Below are 15,630 nucleotides of genomic sequence, written 5' to 3'. Positions count from 1 at the left end.
CATAAATAACTAATTTACAGTTAATGTCACATGGATGTGACTCTAGTCGTCCTTCTGGGTCCTGAACAGAAAAATAATATACAGACATTCAGTAAGAGAGAAAGGATGTGAATACTTCCAATGATGCACTCTTTCTCTCTTGGAACTGTTGCCCTGTATTGATGCAACTTGTCTTATTATGAATAACTGTATGTATACATACCATATAGACTGTATGTACGTACACTGAGCATCTTTTCATCATCAAGTTCTTTCCTCTGGTACTTATTACAAACTAATATTACAAGCTTTTGTATCTTGTCTTCCCTATTTTCTTTTGTTGCACTCATACACTGCACACCCAGTCTAAATTTTGTATCATTTTTATGATTTAAAATGCATAATTTAAGATATTCAAGTTTATTCTGTGTTTCCAGGTCCCTTGTTTGGCTCTTTCTGGCAGTGAAGTCCAGCTCCCACAGAAATCAATGTGGTGCCTTGGGCTGGGAAAGAGAAAAGGGTAGATTTTTGTGCGTCTTGTGAATGATTAAAAGCAATATGGGCTTGAATATAATCACAAATATTACAACCCAGTGAACTCTCTTTTTCATTGACTTAATCTCAAACTACCCTCTCCATACCACATTATTTCTTTAAGGATTTATCCAGATTTTTAAGTCAGAACCACAGCGCGCTGACAGAACATCATTATTAACGATCCACAAAACAAGTCCTCAGTATGTACCTGAAGTCTCTCTGCAGCTGCTTCACGCGTACTTTAGCGATGATTAGCTCGCCTTTCAGCTCGTCCACCTGGCTCTCGCCGCTCTCTATCTGGCCTCTGTGCTCCTCAGCCAGATGTCAGGGCCAGTGTGCTTTGTGGTCTGCTCACTCGATCTTTCATCTGAGTCCTCTCCTGAAACTCGCTGCCCCAGATCTCACCCGTGATCTCAGCGAGACCTCCACCCTCCTCCTGAGCCCCTGACCTGCACAGCCTGAGCAGCATCTGAATAAGAGAACTCCTCATAGTCCAGTTACAGTCCTTCAGGCTGGTACAATGATAGGTTGGCATGTTTTGATGTTCCCACTCGAGCTGGGTAAAGGGATTGTTTGTGATTCTCAGTTTAAACAAGATTAAAAGCCTGAAAAACATGATTCAGTGTGGTTTCTGTGCTTGTGGCTGATCATGTACATCCATGCACACAGATTTGCAAGAACATGGATTAATAAACAAAGACCATACACAAATGTCAGTATTGAATTCTTCACTTTACATCTTCATTAATGTCCCTCTTTGTGATATTTCATTTAAATATAAATATAAAAAGCATTCTCTCTCTGAGTATTATGGTTACAGCCTTTTTTTCTTTTCAGTCAGTCAGATTCAAATCAATCCTCTCTCCTCTTGTGCCCTCTAGTGGTGCCCGAAATACTTACCTCAGTCGATCAGAATTCTGAGCATAACAGGCTTATTCAAATTGCTCAACTAAGATCAAAGGTCAAAGGAATAAACAATGACTTGCCATATTTTACATCTGGCTCCAGACGTGACAAAATGAATGTGTAGTTTTATAAAAACAATTACACTACAAATTAAAGTATAATGTGGGGGGAGTAAAACTCATATTCTGTCTGAAATTAAGAAGGAAACAATGAGGTTTTCTCATAAACAACTGCCAAATTATTTTAGCTGTGGACTATTTTACATCTAAAAATCACTCACAAACACTCTGTTTACATGTGCAAAGGATCACCCACAGATGGCACCACTTGATGAATTACATGGCAATAATTCACAGGTAACTTTTTGTGTTTGATGTCCATCCTTATACAAAACCTTCATCAAACATTTATAACAATCATTTAATTGCCATAACCTTCTAATGCTGTGTGTATTTTAATAAAGATCCTGATGCAAATCATTACTAATATGCATATAATGTAATATATAATGAAAAAAAATTCAAGCATAGTGCAGCCTTGGCTGTGCTTAACCACTTTATAGTATTAATTGGTTATATTTTGTCATTGATTTGTGAATTTTGCAGTGTAGGAAAGAGTACTGAAAGTCTGTACTCAAGTACAAGTACAGCTACTGGAGTATTACTCAATTACAAGTACAACTACTGATATTGTCAGTATGTCAGCATTTTCATTGGCCCATTTGTGATCAGATAGCCTTATTGGCTGCAAAAATGCAGATGAAAGGTTTAGATATTAATTCAAATTGTACTCAATTAAAAGTAACTAAGGTAGATTAGTTACTTCCACCCCTGGAATTTTGCTGTATACATGAAGGTCTGAAAATCTGATTCTAAAAATGATGTGAATAATTTGTATTTATTTTTATTTTATTTTTGGACTAAATTGTTGAAAATGTATGATTTCTATTCTGAATATTGTATCAATTAAAAGTGTTTTGTAAGGAGTAAAAAAAACTGCTCAGCTACTACTAAAGGATAGGGTCACAGTTTTTCAAGCCTGTCTTCAAACAATAGCCAGCTGTCCACATCTGTTGCCAAATCAACTGAAAAATCCATTTCAACGTTTATATGAAGCCAATATGAGTAATTAAAAAAATCCCCTGGATATCTTCCAAAGTTTCAGCACGGGAAAACTGTCCAGGGGAGCACAAAGGGAGAATTTGCATTGAAAAAACAGAGGCAAACTCGGGCTGTCTGAAGGGCAGAGCCCCAAAAATTCAAAAGAGCACCAGCTGCATGCACTGCATCACAGTTCCTCCACTGACAGGGCACTTTATCACATCTCCTTGCACATTGGGCCACCATAGAGGGCACTTTAACATGTATTGTCTACAACAGGGGCATCCAGGAGGGTACGTTTTTTCAACCATGGGGACATGTTTGAATCCACCAGAGCTAAAATTGTTGTAACTTTTTCTATTTTTCTCAGTCTGCTGAAGCCTCATATTCATATAAACAGCATAGTCACCAGGAGAGAATGTTGTTTGGGCAAAACACTGATGTGTGATTTAAATGTGTCACAGGCGGCCTATGTGCTGACTGCCATATTGGGAGGTAGAGGAGATGGTTGTTCCCGATCACTTACACTGCAAATACTGACACATGATTTGGGTCATTCTATGGAAACATCTATTTTTCTGTCCCCTCCGTTTACAGAAAAATTACACCTGAAAAACACTTTAGACTTAAATTTTATTTCAGATGTTATAATACAAATATAGGTTATTTGAACTGTGTCTCGGTCCATTAATTTGTCAATATTTGTTATTTAATATTCCAGGCACCACAGAACTACTTGTCCCCACAGTCATGTATAGAAGGAAAGTGCTGTATTTTGAGTTCAAAACCATGTTTTTAAAATGCACTAATGTATTAATAACTATCAAATACATTACATAAAGAAATAAATAATATGAAATATATAATGAAAGTAATCGTCTCCCACTGATGACATCACTTTTCGTCCTTTGACCTATTTCCTGAAGATCTGTGAAGTAAGGAAATGGTTCAGTCCACTGTCTCTTTTCAGCTTTAAGAAATGTTCACATTTATCTTGAGATTTCATATGAAGCTTTTAGTTGACGTCATTGGTGTGACCTACTTTATTAGCAGGAAAATGTAAAGAAGAAAAAAAAGTAGTTTTTTTTGTTTTGTTTTTTAAAAGTCATTAAGCTTTAATTTATGTGTATTCATACCTTCCTCAGTTTTAATCAACACTATTAAAACTCATTTTAAATAAGTTACTTGTAGACAAACTCAATGTAGCTGAGCTGCATTAATTGAGAAAAAAGGTCTCAGAAAAAATGTTTCTGTGTAGGCTGCATTCAAAGTGCGTACGAAGGGATCCTTTACTGGTCAGTGTGAAAGGGAGGATGATCACAGAAAGTCAATTCTATGACAATATTCACATGAGGAACCTGTCAATTGTTTTAAAACAGTATTCAGAAATGGTGGACGTATCTTTTAACTAACTAAAAACTGAGGTGGCCGTTTTTTTTCTGGCAGAAAGCCGTTGTCTCCCACATTCTCCATGAGCCCGTGAAAGCACCAGTTTAGGTGTCCTTCCAGCTGCCTGAAGAAAAAGCGTAAATGTCACTAGCAGCAGCGCCGCTTCTGCCCTTCAATGCTGGAGTTATTCCTCACATGCTAAGTTTCAGCGTGCCAGAGCCTGAACGGATCTTTAATGCAGCTTTAGGACTCGTCACGTCTGCTGTTTCTGCTCGGTGTTTTTAAACGGCGCTAATTGCGGTCATGGAGTGTCGTGTGTTGTCCATTCAGAGTCATGTTGTCAGGGGATACGTGGGGAACAAGTCGGCGACATTCCCGCTGCAGGTAAGAGCTGGACCTGACGTGCAGGTGAACAGGTCTCAGTTTAGGCTACAAGAAAGAGGAAAAAACAGGTACAGGAAAATATATTTAAAATGTGTTTTACACAGAGCGTGACTTCCTGATGTATGAGAGGAGCCATGCTTTGAATGTAACAGTATTTCCTGTCCTAACGAAACATTTCCGTTTTATTTTAATTCTAAGAAAGGACCCACCTAGCTTAATTGACAGTGGCTGTAAAATATGAAACACTATAAATGTCCCCAAACTCAATGAGAAATGTGCTCTGATATGACTATCTTCATGACGAAATATGAGAATGACTCAGAGTCTAGTTGCCAGATTTTTCCACTGCTTACTAAACACACTGTAGCAGCTACAGGTAGCAAACCATTTGTAGAAGTTGGAGCTTTGAATGTTTTCCCCCCCACACAGAAGGTAATATTAAAGCAATATACCAAATACTTAACTTTATCAAGGAATAAAAGAGTTTTGGATTTGATTTAACCTCTTTAGGCAGCCATTGCAGAGGCACTGGTGCACCTAACTTTTTCATAATTGGGTGCACCAGCACATAATTTACATGCACCCAATAGTGCATTTTCTTTTAATTTCTTAGGCACATATATCTGTATTTCTTCATTTAAATCATAGTACACTCAACAAGAAATTGTAATAACCATAAAAAATATTTTTACAGGCTACTAAAAAAATCAGACCTGCACCACTGCGTCCAATGAAAACTGTGTAGTCGCACTGAAGACTAAAACAGGAGCACCCCTCCTGACCACACTTTTACTCTGGTTGACCTGGTGCACCTAACTTTTTCATTAAGGTGCACCAACACATAATTTAGGTGCACCCAATAATGTATTTTTATCTAATTTCTTAGGCACAGATATGTGTAATACATAATTTATATCATAGTACACTCAACACGATTTTGTAACAACCAAAAAAAAATTATTTTTTGTGGCTACTCTTAAAAAACCCAAAAAATCAGACCTGCTAAATTTTAGTTGCACTGGTACGACCAATGAAAAATCTCGCAACCTGGAGCCCTGCATTGGTTTATTTCATTTCATTTCCATATCAATCAAATTTCTGAGACTTACTGTAAGCATTATAATGAATATCATGTATGTATCAGTTCATTTTGCAATATTTGTATTGTGTTTCCATGCAGAAGCAGCAAAAATTACAACAGTTGTCTATTTTATCGTCCTCATTATAGCCAGACATATATATACTTTTTTAAAGAGATTATAATGCAAAAAAAATAAGCTTGTAGTAATTTACAATTCCCATAAATTCCCAGTTAAGTTTACTTTAGAAAATAAATGTCATTGTTAAACAGTAAAATATCCTACCTCTGTGTGTGATAACGACATTTCAGGGATGAATTTGTAAAAAAAAAAAAAAAAAACGTTTATATCGGCTGAAATAACAATATCTGACTTTTTAGTCCCGAATATTGTCATTGGCCCCACGAATTGAGCATCATTCGGGCTCTAGTTCTTATCTCCAACAAGTTTCCACTAAGAGCTCAGCTGGTTAACTTTCAGACAGGTGGCAGAAATGGTTGTTTTTAAGGTGCGGGAGAGAGTATTCAGGAACTAAGTGCACTAAAATATGAGGTATGGTCCTTTAAAAAAAAAAAAAGACAATGGGACATATAACTGTAAAAAAACAAACAAACTGAAGTGCTCTCACAGTAATTCACCACGCTGTTCCCACAGTACAGTGCGATGTTGGAGCTCAATGAGACCTGGTTGTGTGCAGACGTCACTGTTTCAACAGCTTCTCTATTACTCTTTTCTCAGGTGCTGGGCTTTGAAGTGGACTCCATCAACTCTGTGCAGTTCTCCAATCACACAGGTTGGCTGAGTGCTTTTCAATTGTGCAGTGCGAGACAACTGATTGAATTTTATTCAGTTTCTCAAAGTGAATGGAGTCATTATCCACTTTCTTAAAAACTCGAACCTCAAAGCTGGTGTGGTATGTGGAGTGGGAGTGCTTTATGTCTGGGAGGCTGTGAAGAGGTGATCCATGTGGTGTCGTACAGTATCTGAAAGTTTGTGTAGACTTTGGCCACTAGCAGTTGTTTTGTTTGGATCTTTTTCTCTGCTAGCACCCACACAAGGACCCTCAAAAAGACCTGTTGCCATAAAGAAAAAGCACGTTTCAAACCATTCAGAATTTGGTTTTGGAGATAATTTACTTTGAACGTGTTTGTTCAGGACACAACATGTTTGAGTAAGACTGACAGAAACAAAACAGTGTTTACACCACTGTGTGTCTTTTTAATGAGTAAGTTAATGACTGTCCGAAGTTCTTGTACTTTGCCTTGCCTGTACAGAAACACTTACATGAGCTCTGTCTTCTTTATCTGACTTCTGACTGAATCTTGTTGGTCACCAGTCAGTTTGAGAGGAAGGGACTTTGATTTACTCAAAAAGTTAATGTTCCTTTAGGACTATTTCTCTTTGACCGTCTTATGTTCACTGAATACATCTTTATTGTGTATTGTTTAACCTTTAAAAGGACAATTGATGCAAAGTCAGCTGTTAGAATAAGTCAGCAAACACAATCCTTAAAAGGGTAACAATCGAACTGATAACAACAGTTGACACAAATACACATATATGGATAGCAATAGTGCAAGATCAATATCTATTTTAACACTTTAACTCCCCTTGTATTGTCCATCAGTACCTAATAAACACTCAATGAGTTAGCAATAAAATATCAACAAATTTCAAAATTAGGTTAGGCGGTCACAAGATCAAAACCTATGCATAAAACTACAGTTTCTTACATCAGCATAAAGAAGATATGTACACAGATTCATCTTATGCATATTTTGTGTCGCATCTTGTAAAGAATTAACTTAAGATGTAAATTATATGAACATTTATGAACTTTGAAACAGGAACATTTCTGTCCCTCTATGTCAATTTCTCATGTTGTCATTTCACACTAACTTTATCAATATTTTTCTCATTTGTTTGTAACGGATGCTGTGTACATTTTATGAATATTCTTTCTGTCTGCTCCATTATTAAGAATAGAATCAAATTTAGAAGAAGATGTCTGTTTTAGGAGATCACTGAGTAAATTAATCAGCTGTCTTATTTGAAAATATCCAAACAAAAGGACACGAAGGGCTGGATATGGAACTTAAAAAAAAAAAAAAACTTTTGTTGTACCGACCAAATTGCCTCGATACTATCGAGTATTAAAAAATGTCTTGTCATTTGATACCAAATTTCATTACCTAAGCAGCTAATCTCATCAGAGTCAGTGAGCTGATAAGCACGCAGCATGACTGTTGTGCCAAGATCTAATAGTGCTGGTGACTGGCTGTCTCTGCATATGCAGGAAAAACACAATGTTGCGCCCAGAGACGGGACTCACTGCGTGCATGTGAAATGTGACCTTTTTTTATATCTATTAGTCCACAACCTTATCATTATCACAAAGATAAGCTTCATGCTGTCAATTTGTGTAGTAAAAATATTGCTTCATCATTGCTCCATTAAAGAAAACTACAGTTTCTCATGTTGAGACTTGGAACTTGCTGGAACACCTGCAGAGAGTTCAGGATTATGATCTGGACTTCATGTTGCCAAAGTATGTGAAGAATGTGCTTTCGCCGCAGGGGCTGGAGACGTTTACACAGAAACCACTTAAATCAATAAAAATATCTGCTCTTCTGTTGATCAGTGTTGGGCAAATTGATGTAGACTATAATCCGACTTGAAGTTCATACTGTAAGCAATATTAATATTCACACATTTTCACTTGCATTGGAGAGCATTATGCACATTTTCCCCTCCAACCAGCACATGCCCCTACTTTGCCTCGTGCTTTCTGTTAAGTCCTCGCTGCAGGGGACGCTCACGCTGGCTCGGGGTCAGGTTTGGGCTCTGTGTGAACTCTGTATGAAGAACACACCAAAGTGTGTTTGTGCTCAGTCATTTGCAGTCAGAGCAGCTTTTTGAGGGTTTATTCTAGGTTAATGGTGAAAGGGGGACAAAGAAAGGGGGGAAGTTGGCAGCCAGGATACAGGCATCCCATTCAGTCAGTTTGGAGGCCCAGTTTGGTCCACGACACTCAGAAGAACGAGTGGGGGGATGGAAAGGCAGATGAAGGAGGAGAAAACACTTCCTTTTGATTGATACACCGCATGGCTACAATAATACACTGTTTTTCATTGTTTAGATAGTGTTGAAGTGTGTGTCGTGATTCCCTGAAAATCCAAAATCAATGTCTGTAAAATGTCATGTCATTTTGAATCTCCACTCTGCTTATTGAATCCCAGGCTACGCCCACTGGAAAGGCCAAGTGCTGACAGCAGAGGAGCTAAATGTGCTATACGAGGGCATTAAGCTCAACAAGGTGAACCACTATGACTACATCCTCACAGGTGAGACGACGCTAGTGTTGTCAAAATCAATATTGACCAATTCAACCTGTTTCACTACTAATTTTCCACAGCATTGAAAACACTGCTCCTGAAACGCCTCGTCAGTAGTCCCGCCTTTAATTCTGCGACTTTGTGACATCACGCTACATCACCATGTCATACATTTGCATAATTTTGGCTCAGTGTCTAGTTCGGCACATAAGAATTGATTTAGCACAGCTGCCTTGCTGTTTTTAGCGATGCTGGCTCAGGCGTGTGTGAGCTGACCAATCAGAGCAGACTGAGTATTCAGGAGGGGGGTCCTTAAAGAGACAGGAGCTATAACAGAGCGTTTTAGTTGTAGTTGTTGTGGTTTATATAAATGTAATTTACAGTGCTGTTTGCTGCTGGACCGTCCCGTTAAAGGTGAGCAATCCTGGAAAGAGAGATTGTTGAGTTTCATTTCCAGGTCTTCAAGTACCCAGACTTTGGGTTGATGGCTCTGTCTGCATCAACTATCTCTCCCCAGAATTACTGATATTGATTAAGAATTCAAATGTGAAAGTTATGAAGCTTAACTGTTGGGTGTGGGCGTACAACTTGGTTTTATGGGCTTCATGGGAGGATCGATTGATTTATTGATTGAGGGAACGGCAAAGTAAAACAGACCTTTCTCCTCATCGTCTTTACACTTTCATCCCACAGGCTACAGCAGGGACACGTCCTTCCTGGAGACGGTGGTTGACATCATTCAGGAGCTGAAGAAGGCCAATCCCAGCCTGGTTTATGGTGAGTGAACAGTGTTTGAAAGCACACTGTCTGACTTGCAAAGATACTTTATTTGTGACGTTTCTGTACCAGAGCTTCATCAGGCAAACGTTGCTTTCAACTCCTGATCTACTTGTCGCTCTCCTGCACACCTGTCTTATGAAACAGATGTGAAAAGTGCTTTTTCTATTTTTAGTGTCACATTTCAAAGTGGAAAAACATTAACATAATAACATAACAATAATCATCAGTAATGAATGATAAATTTGTAGTTAATTAGACTTTAGTTAATATTCATGTGACTGTTAACAAACAATGACGTGCTTTATAAACCATTCATTAAGCAATAGTAAAAGTTTATTAACATTAGTCGAAACTTTATAATGGCAATTCAAATAATGTTTTTAGGTGAACCGCACAGTATTTAAGTAACATTATGTAGAAATTGGCATTATGTGTGATTTGGCGCCCCCCACAGTTTCTGAGTCATACATATAAATCCCAGGTCTGTAACAATTTGTCAGACGTAATGTAGGTGCTAACTACAAACAAAAGTCATTACATCATAACAATGTTATGTAACTTGTATCTTGAAGTAAATATGTATGTGACGCTGTGATCCTACCCTCTCACTGAAGTTACATAGTGCAGAAACAAGTGATAGGAGGGCGGAGTGGTTGAGAAAGGAGACACCATTCACCCTATTACTAGACACTGAACTATCAACATGATTCTGAAGCTGTTGTTTTAAGGTTTAAAAGTTACATAATGTTACCCTAAATTTTGCTTTTGCTTTTCCAGTTTGTGATCCTGTTATGGGAGACCACGGTGCTATGGTAAGCTTTACACAGCTGATGAGCATTTACTTTATAACACAAAGATCCTTTGTTACATTTCCTGCACACATGAGTTAAAGTTAACTTAGGAAGAACCATATTTCATATATTATTGAGTCTATACAACTAATTGTGGTAAACAAATCTGACCATCATTATGAAAATATAGGTATCACTTGAAAGTATGTTTTAGAAACTGCAGGGAAACCACATTGATCTTATTTCTGGTGTTTGTTTCAGTACGTTCCAGAGAACCTGCTGCCAGTCTACAGGGACAAAGTAGTGCCTTTGGCCGACATCCTCACCCCCAACCAGTTTGAAGCAGAGTGAGTGCAGTCATCAAAATTAATAGTGCACTATAAAGCAGAGCTTGAAAAATCCATAAAAGTAGAAGTGAGTTAGGCGATGATAACGTTTTGGCATTTTTAGCTAATAGGAAGAAATATAGAAGAAGTCATGGATCATTATGTTATGCAGCCAAATGTTGTGACTGTAGCTGCTGCGCCTCATAATGATCCTGTTGAATGAATACATTATGCAGGCGAGGGAAAGTGTGTTTAACCTTTCTGTCATTGAAACAATTGCGACTTGTTTTCACACAGACTATTAACTGGGAGGAAAATCAACACGCAGGAAGATGCTTTTGAGGTGAGTATCCTATGCGTTTCTCATTGTGCCGTATTTTACATGGCTTATCACAACAGAAAGTAGAAAGCTTGATGAAACTCGACTCCCTTTACTCCCCAGGTAATGGACTTACTCCACAAAATGGGTCCAGAAACCGTCGTCCTCACCAGTTCAGACCTGCCCTCAACAAAAGGGGACCAGTTCCTGGTGGCACTTGGGAGCCAAAAAATAGGTACCACATCAACTTTTCCCCAGATAGAGCGTCTGCTTACACTTTGGGATTTAACTCTTTATTTTTCTTTTCTGGTTGAAGAATATTTGTATCAGTGCGTGCAAGTGAATAATGAGACATTAATGCTCTTGTCATTTATTTTATTGTTAGTTTTTGGTGCATTTGATTACATAACTTATTTATTAAGCCATTTTTTTAAATTTCTGTATTTATTTCTGATTTTGGCAGTGACAGACCTCCCTGCAACTTAGCCAAAAGAATGTACAATCAATGTGGAGAGCATCAAAACAAAGTAAATGACAATCGTTGTAATTAGTCCCACGTGAATGTCTTGGGTACAGTTTTAATAATGGTTTTAAATGATGTGGAATTGAATTTTTTTTTTTTTTGGTTGAAAAACGGAATATTCTCTTGGGGGAGGACCCCCAAACCTCCCACCAAATATGTGAACCTAAACCTTCCACAAACTTGGGGAAACACTAACTAGCCTGTGTGTCCTCAATGTAGTGAAACCAGATGGGTCCAACACCAGTCAGAAAATCTGCATGGACATCCCCAAAGTGGATGCTGTGTTCGTGGGGACAGGAGACCTGTTTGCTGCCATGTTGCTCGCCTGGACTCACCATCACCCCAAAGACCTGAAGGTCAGTAACACACTTGACTTTACAGTGAAAAAGCTAATTACATTACTCCGTAATAAACTAATCCCAACCTTCTTCTGTTTTCACAGGCTGCCTGTGAAAAGACTGTTTCAGTCATGCACCATGTCATTAAGAGGACCATTACTTATGCCAATGGTAGGTTTGTGTGTTTCCGACTTCTGTTTGTCATGTGGTCGCTCTAGTTCCCTTGAAGTCGTTTAATGATTATGCAGGAACACTGTTTGCTTCCTTCTGCTGTTCAGACTCACTCAGTACAGTAATGTGTCGTATGTAAAGACCACAACCGTTACCCAGACTCACATCGTAGTCTATTATATTACTCTTAGTTTTGATCTCATAGATTTGGTTTTGCTATTTTTTTTAGCAGTTTACTTAAGTAAAAGTACTAATATTACACTTTGAAAATACTCCACTACAAAGTCCTGCATTTAAAACCTTACTTAAATAAAAGTATCCAAGTATAATCAGCAAAATGTATTTGAATTACTAAAAGTAAAAGTACTCATATGTCTTTTAACTGCTTGTAAAAGGCCATGAGATGATTAACAGCCTCAGCATTCACTGAGACAAGAATGAACCTTTGACTGCTCTCGGTCTATGCTCAGAAAAAGGCATATGAATGTTTTTTTATGTGTACACATCGTTTATACATTCAGCCCCTGGTGTTTCCTTTCAACCGCTCTTCTTCTCTTCCCCCTTTCAGAGATGGCCGGCCCTGGGAAAAGGCCCAGTCCTGCACAACTGGAGCTGAGGATGGTTCAGAGCAAAGCCGACATCGAGAATCCTGCCATCGTCGTGGAAGCCAAGGTTCTACACAAGTCTTCACAGTGAAGACGGTGACGTTACTGTGAACAATTCACATCGTGCTGGTACAAATCAGCTTCAGATCCGGGCCATCCGCCAGACACATGTAGGATTTTCACATCAAAGACTGTTGCGCGTCTCTGCCTTACAGAATCTTCAAGGTTTTCATGCGAAGGGTCAGCAGGATGTGTCGTATATGTACATTCTGCTCTCACTGGGATCACTGCCATACGTGTCTGTACTATGGCCTGTGTAGACATCATCAAAAAGGACATTAGCCAACTATGTTTAGGTTTAAAGATAGTGTAAGTGTACTTGAATCATCTTTAACACAGTAAAATTATTTCTGGCTATTATTTGAATTAAGCTTAATAGAAAAATACACAAAACCAGTGATGTATGCATGATCAGGCATCTACTCGTTTAGGTTATGATTGTAGGTAAGGACTAGTCACATGTACTTGAAGTGTGTTGCTCACAAGGCATTATAAGCACATGATGAAGAACATAAGGAGCTAACAAACGTGAAAATATACATTTCTTTACAATGATGTCAGATTCACAACATTTTCTTACATTGTGAGTTTTCTGAAATGGTTATAATACAAAGGTATGAATGCATGCAGTGCTTATAATGTACTTGGGTGTTGTGTCATGCACTTTAAGTAAAGTTACCACCTTATACATGCAGATCGGACGCATTATAAGTGCTGAGATGTGTTTTGTATCTCCCACAACATCATATGCAATCTACGTGTAGTCTATACAGAGTCATTAACCCAGTTTGTTTCACTTAGATTTGCTTGAAACAGATTGTAACGTAAAAGATAAACATGATAACAGCTGATTTCTAGAACTGTTCTTTTAATCGATTTTCTGGAAATGTTTTTCACCTCCTTTTTTTTTAAATGCCATTGATTTTCTCGAGCTAGCAGACGTTTAACATGTTAGATCCATGTCTTAAACATCTCAAATTGAGGTATTTGCACAGATAATCTTTAATAATATATTTACTAATGTTCTTTTTCTTTTCTTTCTTCATTTTTAACTGTTGTCATATCGCAACAAAAGAGTCTGTAATGAGAGACCATTCTGTGTAATAGCCTTAAAAGGGTTAGGAAGAAAAACATTGGTTGTGAATGTTTTTTTTGTGTACCAATGTAATAGTCGATCCTCACACATGATGTTAGAAAAGTCAAGTGCCAAGCATTGAGCTGCTGCTCTGATGTAGAGCAATATGAGAACAGTAATAATAAATTGTGATTATTTTACTGAAACTGTGTTTTGATTGTATTCTTATTATTTATTTATTTATTGTTGGTTTTGAGATGTATGTAGTATTTCTTTTTACTGATACCTTATTTTGGTTTAAGGTCTATTAAGTCAAAGTAAAGCAGCATTATTGAGCACCTGTTCAACCAGGTGTTTACATGAATTGTTCATTTAACTGTCTGCATACTAATGACAGCTGTTAATTTTTTTCTTTCTTGATGTGAAAGATACAGACGTATAAACCCCAGATCAAGTTCAGGTTGAATGGGATAATGATGAGAGAGGATAAAAGTACGGAAGACTGAAACTGCCAAAATCAAAAATGAATAAAGAAATGGCTCAATAAATTAATATGCCATTAAATGCACCAAAAGTAATATTACAATTAAATATAGGCATATATTAATGTATCAAATGTGACATAAATTGATATTTCTGCTTTATTATTTGTATTAACTATTTATTTCTCATTTATTTTTTAATGTTCTTGATTCAATTATTCATTTTTAAGTTTATTTATTACATTTTTTTTCCTGTATTTGTTTCTATAGGCAATTCTTATTCCATTGCAGTTAGCAAGACAATATATAAATAATATTAGCAAATTCAAACAGAAATATCAATTTGTATTAGGTGCTTTTAATGTGAAAGGGGAGTATAAATAAAAGCATGATGAAATAAGGAAGAAAAGCAAACAAGTCAGCGGCCAAGTACTTACTTTAATGTGTGATTAGGACCAGGTGACAGCTCTGTTTTGTCAACACTAATCCTCAGTATGAATAGCCAGCATTAACCCAATTAACCAGACAGGCCAACGTGTCTGTCCAACTGCATCCTGAGCGTAGTGAGCAGTTCGGTGGACGTCTTATTCATGTGCATCACCTGAGGGAGGAACTAGAGGGTTTCTTGAGAAGCAGAAGGGATGAATTTATTTTTGTGAGTGGGTTCATGTCTCATCCTAAAATGTTCGGTAAGATGTTATCAACCGTGAAGGACGGGAACTGCCAAAACCAAAAATAAATAAATGGCTTAAAGGTCATTTTGGTCAACCACTTGAAGGGTCCACATTTAGTGGCTGAATATTATCAATAACACCTTAAATAAATAAGTAATTCATTATTTGCACACAAAAAAAACACTAAAAATAAATGTAGGCATTTATAAATGTATAAAATGTCACATGGACTGACATTTGTTTTAATTTTCTTCTGTATTTGATTAACTTTGTATCAATCCCCCTAGTGAGTTCATTTGTTTTACCATTTGATTTATTAAATTTTAGAATGTATTTATTTATTTACATATCTATTTATGTATTTATTTGTTTACATATCATCTTGCAAAATGCAAAGGGGAAATAAAATTACCGATAAAATTAAAAATTAATAAATAGAGGTAATTAGAAGTAAATAAATAGGGGGATACATACAGATGTTAATTAAAGCAGAAATATCAATTGATGTCACATTTTATGAATAAATTCACGCTCATATTTACTTTTAACGGCATATTTTTTTATTTATTAAGCTGTTTCTTTATTTGTGTTTGATTTTGGCAGCTTCAGTCCTCGATGATCACCAGACATTACAGATTTGTCACATAAAAGGACTTTGGGCTCGTGTGCACAACCACTTTATTTCACATTTCACTTCAGACTCATGCTGCATCTCTGCAGGAACACCAGCAGAGGGCTAAAGAGCTCTAAAGTTGGAAAACGTGCACACCTACTCAG

At 37.2% G+C, this 15,630-nt stretch overlaps 1 protein-coding gene across 1 annotated transcript; it reads left to right on the top strand.

The window, feature by feature from the left end:
* The first annotated feature begins 4,072 nt into the window (after positions 1 to 4,072).
* LOC141002425 (pyridoxal kinase-like) lies at positions 4,073 to 13,903 on the top strand. The gene is made up of 11 exons (XM_073473756.1): positions 4,073 to 4,295; positions 6,113 to 6,167; positions 8,614 to 8,718; positions 9,403 to 9,486; positions 10,267 to 10,301; positions 10,542 to 10,627; positions 10,904 to 10,949; positions 11,049 to 11,160; positions 11,668 to 11,804; positions 11,891 to 11,957; positions 12,526 to 13,903. Exons 1-11 carry the CDS (start codon positions 4,215 to 4,217, stop codon positions 12,651 to 12,653), a joined length of 936 nt encoding a protein of 311 aa, XP_073329857.1. The 5' UTR covers positions 4,073 to 4,214; the 3' UTR covers positions 12,654 to 13,903.
* Positions 13,904 to 15,630: the final 1,727 nt, after the last annotated feature.

The sequence above is a fragment of the Pagrus major genome, chromosome 9, assembly GCF_040436345.1.
Source record: "Pagrus major chromosome 9, Pma_NU_1.0".
NCBI lineage: Eukaryota > Metazoa > Chordata > Actinopteri > Spariformes > Sparidae > Pagrus > Pagrus major.
The sequence above is the reverse complement of the archived record's forward strand: the minus strand, read 5'-3'. Positions and strand labels throughout refer to the sequence as shown.